This window comes from Nyctereutes procyonoides, unplaced genomic scaffold (assembly GCF_905146905.1).
Source record: "Nyctereutes procyonoides isolate TBG_1078 unplaced genomic scaffold, NYPRO_anot_genome, whole genome shotgun sequence".
Lineage (NCBI taxonomy): Eukaryota > Metazoa > Chordata > Mammalia > Carnivora > Canidae > Nyctereutes > Nyctereutes procyonoides.
In genome coordinates this window covers 49,384,844-49,397,942 of record NW_026575131.1, presented here as the reverse complement: position 1 = coordinate 49,397,942, position 13,099 = coordinate 49,384,844, and the positions used below count along the sequence as shown (strand labels likewise).

At 57.1% G+C, this 13,099-nt stretch overlaps 3 protein-coding genes across 4 annotated transcripts in view; 1 reads left to right on the top strand and 2 right to left on the bottom strand.

The window, feature by feature from the left end:
- The window catches only part of MAST1 (microtubule associated serine/threonine kinase 1), a 29,916-nt gene extending 28,000 nt beyond the window's left edge, over window positions 1-1,916 (top strand). For both annotated transcript variants that reach the window (XM_055343887.1, XM_055343886.1), the window contains exons 26-27: window positions 194-381; window positions 485-1,916. In XM_055343887.1, coding sequence (XP_055199862.1) covers window positions 194-381; window positions 485-1,743 — 1,447 coding nt within the window. In that variant the 3' untranslated portion in view covers window positions 1,744-1,916. The remainder of the gene's footprint in view (window positions 1-193; window positions 382-484) is intronic.
- Window positions 1,917-2,089: 173 nt separating this feature from the next.
- On the bottom strand, window positions 2,090-4,664 carry DNASE2 (deoxyribonuclease 2, lysosomal). Its single transcript, XM_055343890.1, is given in 7 exon segments — window positions 2,090-2,291; window positions 2,293-2,630; window positions 3,041-3,238; window positions 3,329-3,493; window positions 3,835-3,916; window positions 4,014-4,191; window positions 4,296-4,664. Coding segments are annotated over 7 exon segments (1,101 nt in total). The 5' UTR covers window positions 4,391-4,664; the 3' UTR covers window positions 2,090-2,246.
- Window positions 4,665-5,156: 492 nt separating this feature from the next.
- On the bottom strand, window positions 5,157-12,998 carry KLF1 (KLF transcription factor 1). Its single transcript, XM_055344146.1, has 4 exons — window positions 12,927-12,998; window positions 8,707-8,913; window positions 7,111-7,957; window positions 5,157-5,934 (listed from the first exon to the last, which is right to left on the bottom strand). Exons 2-4 carry the CDS (start codon window positions 8,791-8,793, stop codon window positions 5,759-5,761), a joined length of 1,110 nt encoding a protein of 369 aa, XP_055200121.1. The 5' UTR covers window positions 8,794-8,913; window positions 12,927-12,998; the 3' UTR covers window positions 5,157-5,758.
- Window positions 12,999-13,099: the final 101 nt, after the last annotated feature.

Genomic DNA, 13,099 nt, shown 5'->3' with positions numbered 1-13,099 from the left:
CCTGATGTGGGAGGAGCCAGATGGGACCAGAGTTTAAGAGAATTCTTTCAGTTTTGATCTGAGGGTTGCAGCTGGAGAGGGAGGGGCCAGGTGGGGTGGGCGGCCCCCAGGGGCGACCTGCGGCCCTAAAGTGGGAGAAGCCAGGAGTTCTGGAACTTGGTGAAGGGTAGGTGGCCCCCTCTTTGTCCCCCAGCAAGAAGCGCAGCTCCCTCTTCCGCAAGATCACAAAGCAGTCAAACCTGCTGCACACTAGCCGCTCGCTGTCGTCGCTGAACCGGTCGCTGTCGTCCAGCGACAGCCTCCCGGGCTCGCCCACGCACGGGCTGCCTGCACGCTCGCCTACCCACAGCTACCGCTCCACGCCCGACTCCGCCTACCTAGGTACGCTCTGCGCCTGCGCGCGGCGGGCCGCGCGGCGCAGGGTGGCGGGGCTGTGCCCTGGCTGTGCCCGCAGCGCGCGACAGCCCCTCTCGCTCACCCGCAGGCGCCTCCTCCCAGAGCAGCTCGCCGGCCTCGAGCACGCCCAACTCGCCAGCGTCGTCGGCGTCGCACCACATCCGGCCCAGCACGCTGCACGGCCTGTCGCCGAAGTTGCACCGCCAGTACCGCTCTGCGCGCTGCAAGTCGGCCGGCAACATCCCCCTGTCGCCACTGGCACACACGCCGTCCCCGACACAGGCGTCGCCACCGCCGCTGCCAGGCCACACGGTGGGCAGCTCGCATACGACGCAGAGCTTCCCTGCGAAGCTGCACTCGTCACCGCCCGTGGTGCGCCCGCGCCCCAAGAGTGCCGAGCCCCCGCGCTCGCCGCTCCTCAAACGCGTGCAGTCGGCAGAGAAGCTGGGAGCCTCGCTGGGCGCCGACAAGAAGGGCGCACTGCGCAAACACAGCCTCGAGGTGGGCCACCCGGATTTCCGCAAGGACTTCCACGGCGAGCTGGCGCTGCATAGCCTCGCCGAGTCTGACGGCGAGACGCCTCCCGTCGAGGGTCCTGGCACACCTAGGCAGGTTGCCGTCCGTCGCCTGGGCCGCCAAGAGTCACCCCTGAGCTTGGGTGCTGACCCGCTGCTGCCCGAGAGCTCCCCCAGGCCGTCGGTGTCCAGTAAAGAGAAGGAGTCTCCGGGTGGGGCCGATGCCTGCACCCCACCCCGTGTGACGACCCCCGGGGGCCGGACCCTGGAGCGGGATGCCAGCGGCACAAGGCACCAGAGCGTGCAGACAGAGGATGGAGCGGGTGGGGTGGCCAGGGCCGTGGCAAAGGCTGCGCTGAGCCCAGTGCAGGAACACGAGACCGGCAGGCGCAGCAGCTCGGGTGAGGCAGGCACACCTACGGTGCCAATTGTCGTAGAGCCTGTGCGTCCCGGGGCCAAGGCCGGGACCCCCCAGCCTCTTGGTGCAGACTCCAAAGGGTTGCAGGAATCCACATCTCTGGTGCCTCCTGTACCTGAGGTCCCCCGGGGTCGGGAGTGCTGGGTGCTGGAGGTGGTAGAGGAGCGGACCACGCTGAGCGGGCCTCGCTCCAAGCCCACCTCCCCCAAACTCTCTCCAGAACCCCAGACCCCCTCCCTAGCCCCCACAAGGAATGCGCCCAGCACTACAGGGCCCCCAACCCCACCTACTTCCCTCTTGGTCCCAGCTACCAAGGCTGAGGTGGGGCTGACCTCCCGGTGCCCTGCTGAAGCTATACCCCCAGCAGGCCTGACCAAAAAAGGTGCACCCTGCCCCACACCTCCAGGCCCATAGCCAAGGGGGCCGCTGGCCCTGCTCTGTACAGCCACCTGTATACATATGTACACATATAAATAAAGTGTGTCTGTGCTGTGTGAGCTTTCTGGGGCTCACCCCACCTCCCCTGGCGGGGCAAGACATCCTGTTTCTGCCCCTTTGCCTGTGTGCGTCTTGAAGGGTGAAGCTCCAGGTCTGATTACCATAGAGAGAGGAGGTGGGTCTTGGGTGGACCATTCCTTGTGGTCCTGCTTTGGGTCTTGCTTACGCACCAGCTGTCCTCAGAGCTTCAGAGAGAGAAGAAGGGCTGCAGTGTTGTCTGGAGTCCCAGTGTCCACTTGAAGAAAAAAGGTTAACAGCCCCATCCACCAATTTCCTTTTATTTCTCAACAGTCCTGAGTCAGGTGTCATGATTCTCATTTTGCAGGTGAGTAGACTGAGTCACAGGTTAAGGCACATAATTAGGGTCACACAGACATTAAACTGGGGTTCAAGCTGAAGTCCCAATTGGTGTCTGAGCCTTAGCTCTTATATGCTCTGCTGGATTTCCTGGAGAGAAGTTCTGTTCTCCCCACAGGGCTTCCAGGCCTTCACCAGAGGCTGGAAGGCCTTCCAGAGAGCTGGCAGCTGGGCACATAATGTGCCCCCACCCCGGTGCTCCTCTCCAAGGTTCCGATTCATGTCACCCACACAGGCCCAGGGCCCTTCTGGGGCTACACACCACTTGGAGTGGTCTTCTGTGGCACTGAAGGCTGGCCCAGCTGGCCCAGGGAAGGCTATCTGGGTCACGTCCAGCACATGCTGGACCCTGGAGCAGTTGGAGGGTAGGATGCCATGAGAGTTTTGCCAGAATTGGACCTGCAGGTTACTGCCAAGGGCTTCTGCCAACCATCCAGAGTACAGGTCTGTGGAGGATGGAAAAAGGGCATGAGCAGGGTCAGGGTCATTGCTAGGGCCATTTCCCCCTTTCTGAGTTCAGTTTCCTCAGCTGTCAATTCCTAAAAACACAGCGAATGACAACATGAATAACCCTTACCAAATGCTTTATATGCCTCACTTCATTCATAACAATTCTTTAATGTAGATATCAGTATCCCCATTTCTCAGATGGGTTAAACTGAGGCTCTGGTTAAATCACACATCATAGAGCCAGAAACTAATATGTGAACCCAGGTCTGTTGATTGTCTACCTGTCATTTGACTGTAGCTCTCAAAAAAGTCCTAGTCCCTATTCCTGACCTGCCCTTAGCCATGGACACACCAGACATCCCCTCTGCAGAAAAAGAACTTTGCAACCGTCAATTTCCAGACTCACCATCTCCAAATTTTCCATATTTGGCAAAGCTCTGGAAGGTGTCCCCTGCCTTGGATGTGAGTGTTACACTGCTATTCCAAGGGCTGTGGAGAACATGATGACCCTTGACCACGTCCTTCAGGTAGGGGACTTTCTGGGCGAAGTCTGCATCTAGCTTGTGGTCATACACTAGGGGGTAGGTGTAGGTTAGCTGCCGGCCTAGAGGGCAAGGGTGGAGAAAATCAGCGACTATTCCAAATTCTGGCCCCAGGGAATCAGGGATTCACTTTGCCTCCCTGTCCCACTCACCAATCTTCCAGAACTGAGCAAGAGGAAAAGATACACAGAGCAGGGTTTGCCCATAGGTGTGGGCATTAGAAGGCCAGCTGTATGCAGCAGAGGAGGCGGGTGCAGGGAACTGTGGAACGCTGTGGACCAGCCAGAAGCCCCCTTCTTGGTCCAGGAGCAGCACGCCTGAACCAGAAGACAGGGATCAGGAGGGCTGATCAAAGCATTCCGACAGGCACACACGCCACCAAGAACACCCTTCCTTTGCCCTGGGCCTGGGGGTGGGGGTGGGGGGCTGGAGGAGGCGTGAGCAGTGTTAAAACCACTGTTGAGCTCAGTTTCTGCAGCTGTCAATTCTCACAGTCAAGAAGAAAATGTCTTTGTTTGTTTTGAAAAGCAATGTTAATATAAAATGAGGAAGCAGACGTCCAGAGTCCGACAGACCACCCAGCACTCCATCCCCGGGCAGGTCAGGGGTTAGCTGGGAAAGATGCATAGGAACCCCGGAGCCCCAATCCAGAACTCACCCTTTGTGTGCCCCCGGCTGGCGACGAAGTCCTGGGACCCACTGGATTTAGGTGGCTGGTCATTGTATAGCAGGAAGGCGAGCTGGGGGGAGATGGACGGGGCAACTTGAAATCCCCCCCCCCGCCCCCGGGCTGGGCCCTAGAGTCTCATCCCGGGTTCAGCCCTGACGCCCCTTCACCTGGCTGGCGTTCTGGTACAGCGGCAGCAGGCTGCGGCCGACCGCCCCCGCCGAGCTGTTGATGGACCCCGCGCCGTCCCGCCAGCCCCCTGAGTCCTTATCCATGTACTTGTATCGCAGTCCTCTCTGCGCCGCATCCCCGGGCCCGCTCTGGGCTGGCAGTTTGTAGACGACGAACCTGGAAGAAATGGAGGGAGGGGAACAGAGGGAACCCCAGGCTTCACCCAGTCGCGCAGTCTCCCCAGGCCGACCCCGGGGGATGGTGGCCGCATGCGCACTCACCAGTCCACAGGCTGCCCCGAGTCCCCGTAGCAGGTCAGGGTCCCTACAGGGACCCACAGCAGCGCGGCCAGGAGCAGCGGGCTCAGCGTGGCCATGGCGCTTGGGTCGAGGAATCCGTGTTGGGACCCCGGGGCGCCAGGTCACGAGCTGGGGCGGGCCGGTCCCTAGGCGACTTTCACTTCCCTAAACGGGCATGGGAAACCGAGCCGGGACCTCACGAGGATGCAGAGTCCGCCCGCGAAACTAGAAAGTTGAGATTTGAAAGTTAATTTGGGGCGCCCCCCAAGGGGCGGGGCTTCCTTTCTGACCGTCTCTCCCCTCAGGGAACGCCTCCCGCTTGCGCCGGACTCAACCGGATATACCCCGCCGGCCGGGCAGGCCCTGGCCACGCCCACTGTGGTCACGTGCTTTCCCCTGTCCCGCCTCCGACTCCTTTCTCAGCCAATCACATTTCACATCCCTCCGCCAGGCTCCGTCTCGCTCCGCTCGCTCGGCTATAGTCAAACCACTCTTCCGCCAGAGCTCCTCTCCTCGGGCTCGTGGGTCAAATGTGAATTTGGATTTTTTCCTTTCCTGCCTTACAGCCTGAGGCTCAACTCTTGTGCCCTTTGCTTTTCACGCCGCATGTTTTCCTGAGGCCTCCTGAGCTAATCAAGGAGCATTTTGGATCACGTCAGGGTGGAGGGTGCTGGGACTCTGAGGGCCCGGGGTGAGGACTCTTACACCGGGGGAGATGGTTCCGGTGAATGCACCTGGGGTTCAAGACAGGAGACCAGAGCCTCAGTTTAACCCGTCTGAGAAATGGGGATACTGATATCTACATTATAGGTGTGATGGAGAGGGGCATCAAAGCCTGCAGTGTGCTAAGAGGAGTAGCTGAAGTTTAGATGAGGGTGTGAAGGTGTGTACGGCTCCCAACCTTACCCCCGAGGGTAAAGCTTCCTCCCGTCTTCCAGCACCCAAAACCCACAAAATCAGGCCAACGCTGAACCTTTATCTGGGAGAGGCATTGGTACAGGACCCATAACCATTCACAACAGATCCAGCCACTATGCAGAACTTCATTAATCACGGTGTGAAAACCCCTTTCTAGGCCAAGGGTCTCTGGGAAACCTCACCCCACAACCACTCCCACTGCCCAGGGCCTCTTGTAAGCTGGTCTGAGGGTCCAGCTCTCTGAGAGTCTGTCCCTCTGTCCAAAATGTCTGAGTGTCCAAATGACTCCGTTTATTTGGAGGTCTGTCTCGCTGTGTCTGTGTGGCCACTGGATGTCTCTGTGTAGCTCCCCGTGGCTGAAGACGTGTGGGAGCTTCAAGTATCTCTATGGGCCAGTCCTTGATCTTTGGGTGGATCTATGGGACCATGAATCCGGGAGAGGGTCCATCCAAGGGAACACCACCCTGTGTGATCTGCTTTTGTTCCATCCCCAATCCCCAGGAAGAGTCCAAGTGTTGGGGCAGTGCTCAAAGATGACGCTTCATGTGCAAGGCCAGGTGATCGGAGCGTGAAAAAGCGCGCGGGCAGAGCTGGCAGCGGAAGGGGCGCTGTCCTGTGTGCTTCCTGTAGTGGCGGGTCAGTTCGTCTGAGCGTGCGAACCTCCAGCCACAGCCGTCCCATGTGCAGGCATAGGGCTTCTCCCCTGGGGGTTGGGGGGTGACAAGCAAGCTGTGAGCCACTGTCCGCCCCACCCCTCCCCTGGGCTGCTTCTGCATCTGGCCACACTCCTTTACTCAGCCTTGGTCGGTACTAGGATGAGGCAAGTAAGGCGCCTAGCGCTCAAAATGTAGGGAGGCGCTCACTCTCACTGGAGGGCTCTGATTCTGCACCCACTCCGGCCTCTGCGATCCCGACCCTTCTTCTGTACCTGCATTTGGCGCCAAACCCGTTCTCAGTTCCTGGACCCAAGTCCTGTCCCCTACCCCACTGGCCTCATTTTCTGTGCCCTATTACCCTGCCCCTGAGTCCTAAAGCCATCCCCACCTTATCCTTTGACTCTGGCTCCCTGTGTTCCAGCGCCTGCCTTGTACCAGCGGACCCTCCAGCTGCTGCCCAATTCTGCCTCCCACCCCCCCTTGGCCCTGTCCCCGGTGATTGTTCTCTCTCCCGGCTACTCCTGGCCTCTCCCCCTGCACTTCTGCACAGGAGGGTACACATGGCCCTTGCCCTCTGTGCTGGCCCTACCCTCCGTGGGGACTCCTAAACTTAGGCCTGACCCTTCCTCCTCCTTGCCTCTATTCCACAGGATCCTTGGGACCCGGCTTCTCCTAGGCCCACCCTCCTTTCCCAGCTATTCCCTCTATCCTCTTGGACCCGCCGCCCTATCTGGGCTCCAGAAACGGGCTCTGGCCCCGCCTCCCTTCTTGAGTGCTGCCACGCCCCCTACGGCCTGGCTCCGCCTCCCCGGCAAGCAACTCAACGCTTTACACTCCAGGCTCCTAACTCTGTCTCTGCAAGCCCAGGACCCGAACCCTCTGTCTTTGGCTCCATCTCTGGCATTCCAAGCCTGTCCCCTCTCCGCGGCCCGCCCCCTTTGTCACTTGCCAGGCTTTCTGCTCTTTGGCCCTTCCCCTGCCCAGATCTCACCCGTCGGCTCCCGGAGACGCTCCTCAGATTCCCCAGGTTGTCTCCGTGCTACCCCCGCCCCGCCTCCCTCAATGCTGCCTGCTGCCGAGGTCCCAGGCCGGCTCCGAGCATCCTCTGCCCCGCCCGTGGCTCCAAAACTCCGCCTTAGCCCCCCACTTGCTCGGGTTTTCCAGCTTCCCAGCCATTCTCTGCTCCTGAGGCCCATTCCCCGGCCCGGTCCTCGCGCCCTCACCTGTGTGCGTGCGCAGATGAGCCTTCAGGTGTGAGCTCTTGGTGTAGCTCTTCCCACAGCCCGGGTGCGTGCAAGTGTGTGCCGCCTGCCTCTTGCGCGCCCACGATCGCCGGCTGCGTTTAGACGGTGCGGCGTCCGCGACCCCTCCTGGGTCTCCTGCGGTCCCCCGGAGTCCCGAACCCGCCGTCCCGGGTCCCAGACAACTCAGGAAAGAGGGGGGTGATGTGGGGCCGGGCGCAGGCGCTGGGAGCCCGCGGAAGAGCTGGAAGTGCCCTTGGTACTGTGGCACCGGGTACAGCGGTGGGTACCCGGGCAGCAGCCCGTAGGGGGCGCCCGGCGCCGTGGGCACCGAAAGCCCTGTCCGCGAGAAGTAGCTGCCGGAGGAGCCCGCACCTGGCCCCGGGTACACGGGCTGCAGCGGCAATGGCTTGGGCTCGGGGGCTGGGCCCAGGGCTGAGCCCACGAAGGCGTCCGGGACCGGGGCTCTAGGGGCCGGCCGCGCCCAGCCCGGGTGCTCCTCGGGACCTAAGAGCCCAGCCACCAGCCCCGGGCCGCCCACGTACGGGCAGGGAGTCTCGGGCGCTGGCGGCGGCGGCAGCGGCGGCGGCGGGAACTGCACCCCGGAGCACTCGCCTGGCGCCAAAGCGCAGGTTTGGGGCGCACCGCCCGGCTCGGGACACGGGAAGTTGGTGAGCAGGAGATCCAGATCCCAGGCGGTGGCCGAGTCCCTGTCGTCGTCTTCGTCCTCCCTGGGCGCGTCCTGCGACTCTGGCCTCACGTGGAGGGGCAGCCCGGTGGGATCAGGGGGACCCGGACCCAAGTCCTGCACCTCCTCAGAGCGCCACCACTGGGGAAGGAGTGGTAGCGTGAGGCTTTGGTGGACACCGAGGTACCCCGCCCAGAGTTGGGGGGTGCTGGATGCCCTGATGGGGGCAGGCTGGCCAGAGGCTCTGGAAAGGGGTCCTGCTTGCTTGTCTGTCCCCTTGCCTTACAATGCACACTCCCCCCAGCACCCCCAAGTCCAGGGCCAGAGGTGGATGGGTCTGGCTGGAGACCCAAGATAAGACTAACATTATCTGGAGCCACACTCAGGCATGGGGGAAGGGGTGGCAGAGCTAGGCATGGAAGGCTGGGGGAGGGGGGGGTGCAGCCTTGCCTCAGTTTCCCTCCAGACTCTCCCTCTTCTTCCCTGTCACCCCCAAAAATTAATTCCCAAGATTGATTCCTGGATTTGCTGTTTCCCCCTGGTAACCGGGGTTGTCTCACTGTGGACTGCTGCAGGGTTCAGCTTCAAACCTCAGGTTTTTAATTTTTCTTTTCTTTTTTAAACTAGGCTCTATGGCCCAAATGGGGCTTGAACTCACGATCCTGAGATCAAGAGTTGCATGTCCTACCCACTGAGCCAGCCAGGTGCCCCTCCAAGCCTCAGTTTTATATGACAGAAGTAGGTCCTTAGACCAGGTTCAGACCCCTGGCCTGGCCTGAGGACCCCCAGCCTTAGATAAGATGCAGAGTAAGATGAGGACTAGACCCCCCCTAAGCTCTACCCACAGCCCAGGACCCCAGCCAGCCCACCTACACCCCGCCTGGCCCCACCTTGAGAAAGTCTTCCTGTGTGTCCGGGAAGGGGCCCAGGGTGGTCAGCGTGCTGATGGAGGGCAAGGCGGTCTCAGCTGTGGCCATGGCTGGCTGGTGCCCACCCTGGGCCTCAGACCTCCTCTCCCTCCGTGGCCTCGTGGGCTCTGAGACACCAATGGCCCCTCAGAGGGCTCCTCTCTGCCCTCAGCTGATTGGCTGCAGCCCCTGATAAGAGGCAGGCAAGGCGGGGGGGGTCACCATTTTGGGAGAAGAGACCTCATCTCAGCCTGTTTAGGGGCTGGGCTTTAAGGACTGACCCTGTATCTAAAGCCAAGTCAGATGTTCAGGGGCTGGGGGTTCAGAGGTTGAGGGTTCAGGTGTTGGGTAAAGTGAGGTACTGAGTCGCCACAGAAGGAGAAACTTGGGGCCTACTCTTAGTTACCTTTCTGTAGAAGGGGCGACAGACAGAATGGGGGTCCTGGGAAGGGGCTTTGATACCCCCTTTCCTGTGACCGGGGCCCTGTAGCTCTCCCCCTCCCCAATAAACAGCAGCAACCATGCTGATGGCGGGGCTTGGCATGAAGTCCCTGCCAAGCCAAGCATTATCAGACACCCCAGATGTTGTAAGCTGCTATCAGGTGGAGGCCCAGAACAGCCAAAGCTCTGTTCCCGACGAGTGGGAGGGTTGGGGGCTGGGGCTTCATGTTAGGTTGGTTTGAAATTGCCTGGGTTGTGAGTTCTCAGGGTCTGAGCTTAGTGCCGGGGGGAGCCCCTCCCAATCAGGCACTGCTGTCTGCCACGGCCCCTCTGGGTGAGGCTTGTGTGGAGCTGGAGGCTGCCGTGACCACAGTTGCTCCGGTGTGATGGGGCTGGGGCAGGGGAAGTGACCCCCTCTCCTGGGTGAAATGGCATGGTTGGATCAGGCCACAGGAAGTACATGATGATGTGCAGGAGACCCTCCCCAACCCCTGCTCTGGGCCTGGCTGCTGTTTGACTTCTGTTCCCCATGGGGGAGGAATCCAAGGTTCTACACCAGGGACCACTGTTTTACCGTGGGAGCCTGGGTGGATGATACGGACACATATCATACATACATAGTTCACAGTCATATCCACACACAATAGGCAGTTACACAGTAACACGGATTCCTGGCCCCTGAGTCACACAGACCATATAGTCCCTGCACATGGAATTGTGTATCTATATAATATAGACCACGCACAGACACACAACTTCCAGGCACAAAGACACAGCTATCCACTACATTGGTTACACAATGACATAGTCACACAATCTCTCAGACATAGAATTCATAATCACACAGACAGGTACTGACAGCATCACACACTGTCACATAAACGCACACAATCACATTGACGTGATTTAGCCACAACCGAACAGACACACAGAGACACTTGGATATGTTGTCACTAAACTATAGAAGATGTAGTTACACAATTCCCATGAAACACAGATGTTGCCTCCACACACAAAAGCATGAAACACAGCAGCACACAGCCGCTCACAAACACAGAATGATGTAGTAATGCACACAGCTATACATATACATCAGACTCAACCATACACGGCACCTCATAAAACCTACAACCCTACATATTCACACCACCTGTTACTGTCACAGTTTGTAATTAGTCATGACTGCACAGCTACCAATGCCCAATCATCGGGCCCACATCCAGTTAAAGACAGACAACCATTGCCAACATGGAATCAAACACTCCAATAGTGAAAAGCACACAATGCTGCCCAGACATAGACACATCACCACAGATGCACAATCAGAATTGGTGCCTCACAAACGCATCACACAAAAAAAGGCAAAATATTATCATGTGCCACAAAGGGAGGGGGTAGCAAGTAATATAAAAGCCAGCTCAATGCACCCACTAAGATGGCCATATGTAGAGAAATTGGAACCCTGTAAGCTCCTGGTGGGAATGTAAAATGCAGCTACTGTGGAAAAGTTTGATGATTCTTCAAAAAGTTAAACAATAAAAAATTTGGACAAGAGTTACCAGCAACTCCACTCCTAGGTATATACCCTAAAGAATTGAAAACAGGTATTCAGGGCAGCTCTGGTGGCTTAGTGGTTTAGTGCCACCTTCAGCCCGGGCGTGATCCTGGAGACCCAGGATCGAATCCCACAGCAGGCTCCATGCAGGGAGCCTCTGCCTCTCTCTCTCATGAATAGACAAATAAACTCTCTTAAAAAAAGAAAAGAAAACAGGTATTCAAACAAATACTTGTATGCTGAGTTCACAGCAGTATTAGTTACAATAGTCAAGAGGTAGAAACAATCCAAATGTCCATGAACAAATGAATGGATAAACAAAATGTGGTCCATCCATACAGTGAAATATTATTCAGCCAGGAAAAGGAATGAAGCTTTAAATACATAATCACGTGGGTGAACCTCAAAAACATGCTATGTGAAATAAGCCAATCATAAGAGATCATACATATGATTTTAGTTAATATCCAGGCAAATCCACACAGACGAAAGGATTAGTGGTTTCCAGGAGCAGTGGGAGGAAGAATGAGGAATGACTGCTGATTGGCACAAGGTCTCCTTTTAGGGTGATGGAAATGTTCTGGAACTAGATAGAAGAAGTGGTGGCACAACATTGTGTATGTGCTAAATGCCACTGAATTGTTCACTTTAAAATGGTTTATTTATGTTATGTGAATTTTGCCTCGATAAAACAATCGGCTGGAATTAGTGGGTTCCTGGAGAGGAAAGCAGAGTCTCTCTTGGGAAGAGATCTCCTTGGTTTAGGATGAGGCACTAAACAGGCATTTGTGGCTCTAAAATGTGCGGCACGAAGATAAAGGTCCAGACAGAGGCAGGGCATGTGGCTGGGACATGTGCCCCCTAAGAGGATGTGGCCAGGAGGGATGACAGACTTCCCAGGGAGGCAAGGCCTGAACCTCAGTTTGGGTTTCCCGATGGACATCATCCTCTGACACCCACAGCAGCTTCAGGGTAGGGAGCTTTGGGGAAAGGAAGAGGAGAGGGGAGGGAAGAGCCCACTGGCTGCAGGAGGAGGGAGGTGACCAGAAGAATGAGAGCCACGCAGAATCAGGGACATTTCAGTTAGGTGATGGGCTCCCTGATGTGTGAGGAGGGTTCGAACTGTTTTATTTGGACATTACGGGCAAGGACGGCCCAGAAAGTAGGAAGGTCTAGAGACACCCAGTCCTCAGGCACTTGGGGGTATGCAGGCCAGTGATCACCTTTAGACACAATCCCACTGTTACTCCCGTCATACTCATTCAGAGATGGTGTGAGGTAGAGCATGATACACATACAATTAGCCAGAATGTTGATGTGGGAAGACGTGTTCCTGGTGGGCAGGGAGGGTCTGGCTTGGAGACCAGGAGGCCTGGATCCTAATACAGATCCCTGCTCTGCACTTGGCCTACTGTAACCTTGAGCAAGATCATTCTGCTTTCTGGGCCTTACTTACCCCACCTGGAAAAAGGCCATGTCATGGCAGAAATAGGCCTTTTAGATACAGAGATGGTCAGGAACAGTGCACCCAAATTCAAATGCACATCACACAAACGCTCATCAAAGTGACCTAGGTGAGTCTAGCCACTCACTCAGGCATATGTTCATGTCACACTCACAGTCACCACAGGTGCACATAGATCAAATCACACTGACACGTGTACGTACACAACCTCACAGACATACACACAAATATTGGTCAAGTTGTCACAAAAATAATAGGCACGCCTAGGGAGAGAACTATCAGAACACAGAATTAGGGGCACCTTGGTGGCTCAGTGGTTGAGCCTCTGCCTCTGGCTCAGGTCGAGATCCCAGGATCCTGGGATGGAGTCCCACATCAGGCTCCCCGCAGGGAGCCTGCTTCTCCCTCTGCCTATTTCTCTGTTTCTCTCTGTGTGTCTCTTGTGAATAAATTAATAAATCTTAAAAAAAAAACAAAGAAACAAAAAAGAACACAGAATCATACATACAGACACACGATCACACGGAATACCATTACACAGGCTTACAACCACACAGACAAGAAACCACAAAAACATTCAGGCACACAGCCACTGTCACAGTTGCAGTGGCACACGACCACCCACAGTCAACCGCCCCACAAAGTCATAGGCGCACCCACATACAGATACATAGTCAGATACAATCACACACATAGATGCAAGAAGCACAGCCCAAGCAAATCACTCCAAGTCACACACACCGTGGCTACACGTGCTTCCTGGGACAGGCTGGCAGAGGTGGGGCTGAGATCGCCCCCAGGAGCCCGCCTGCCCCCTACCTCCCGGCCGCTCACAGCACCCATTAGGGGAGACATCAAGGTCTGGACTCATGGCTTCCAGGACTCATGTTTCTTGTGCCTCAGTTTCCTCATTT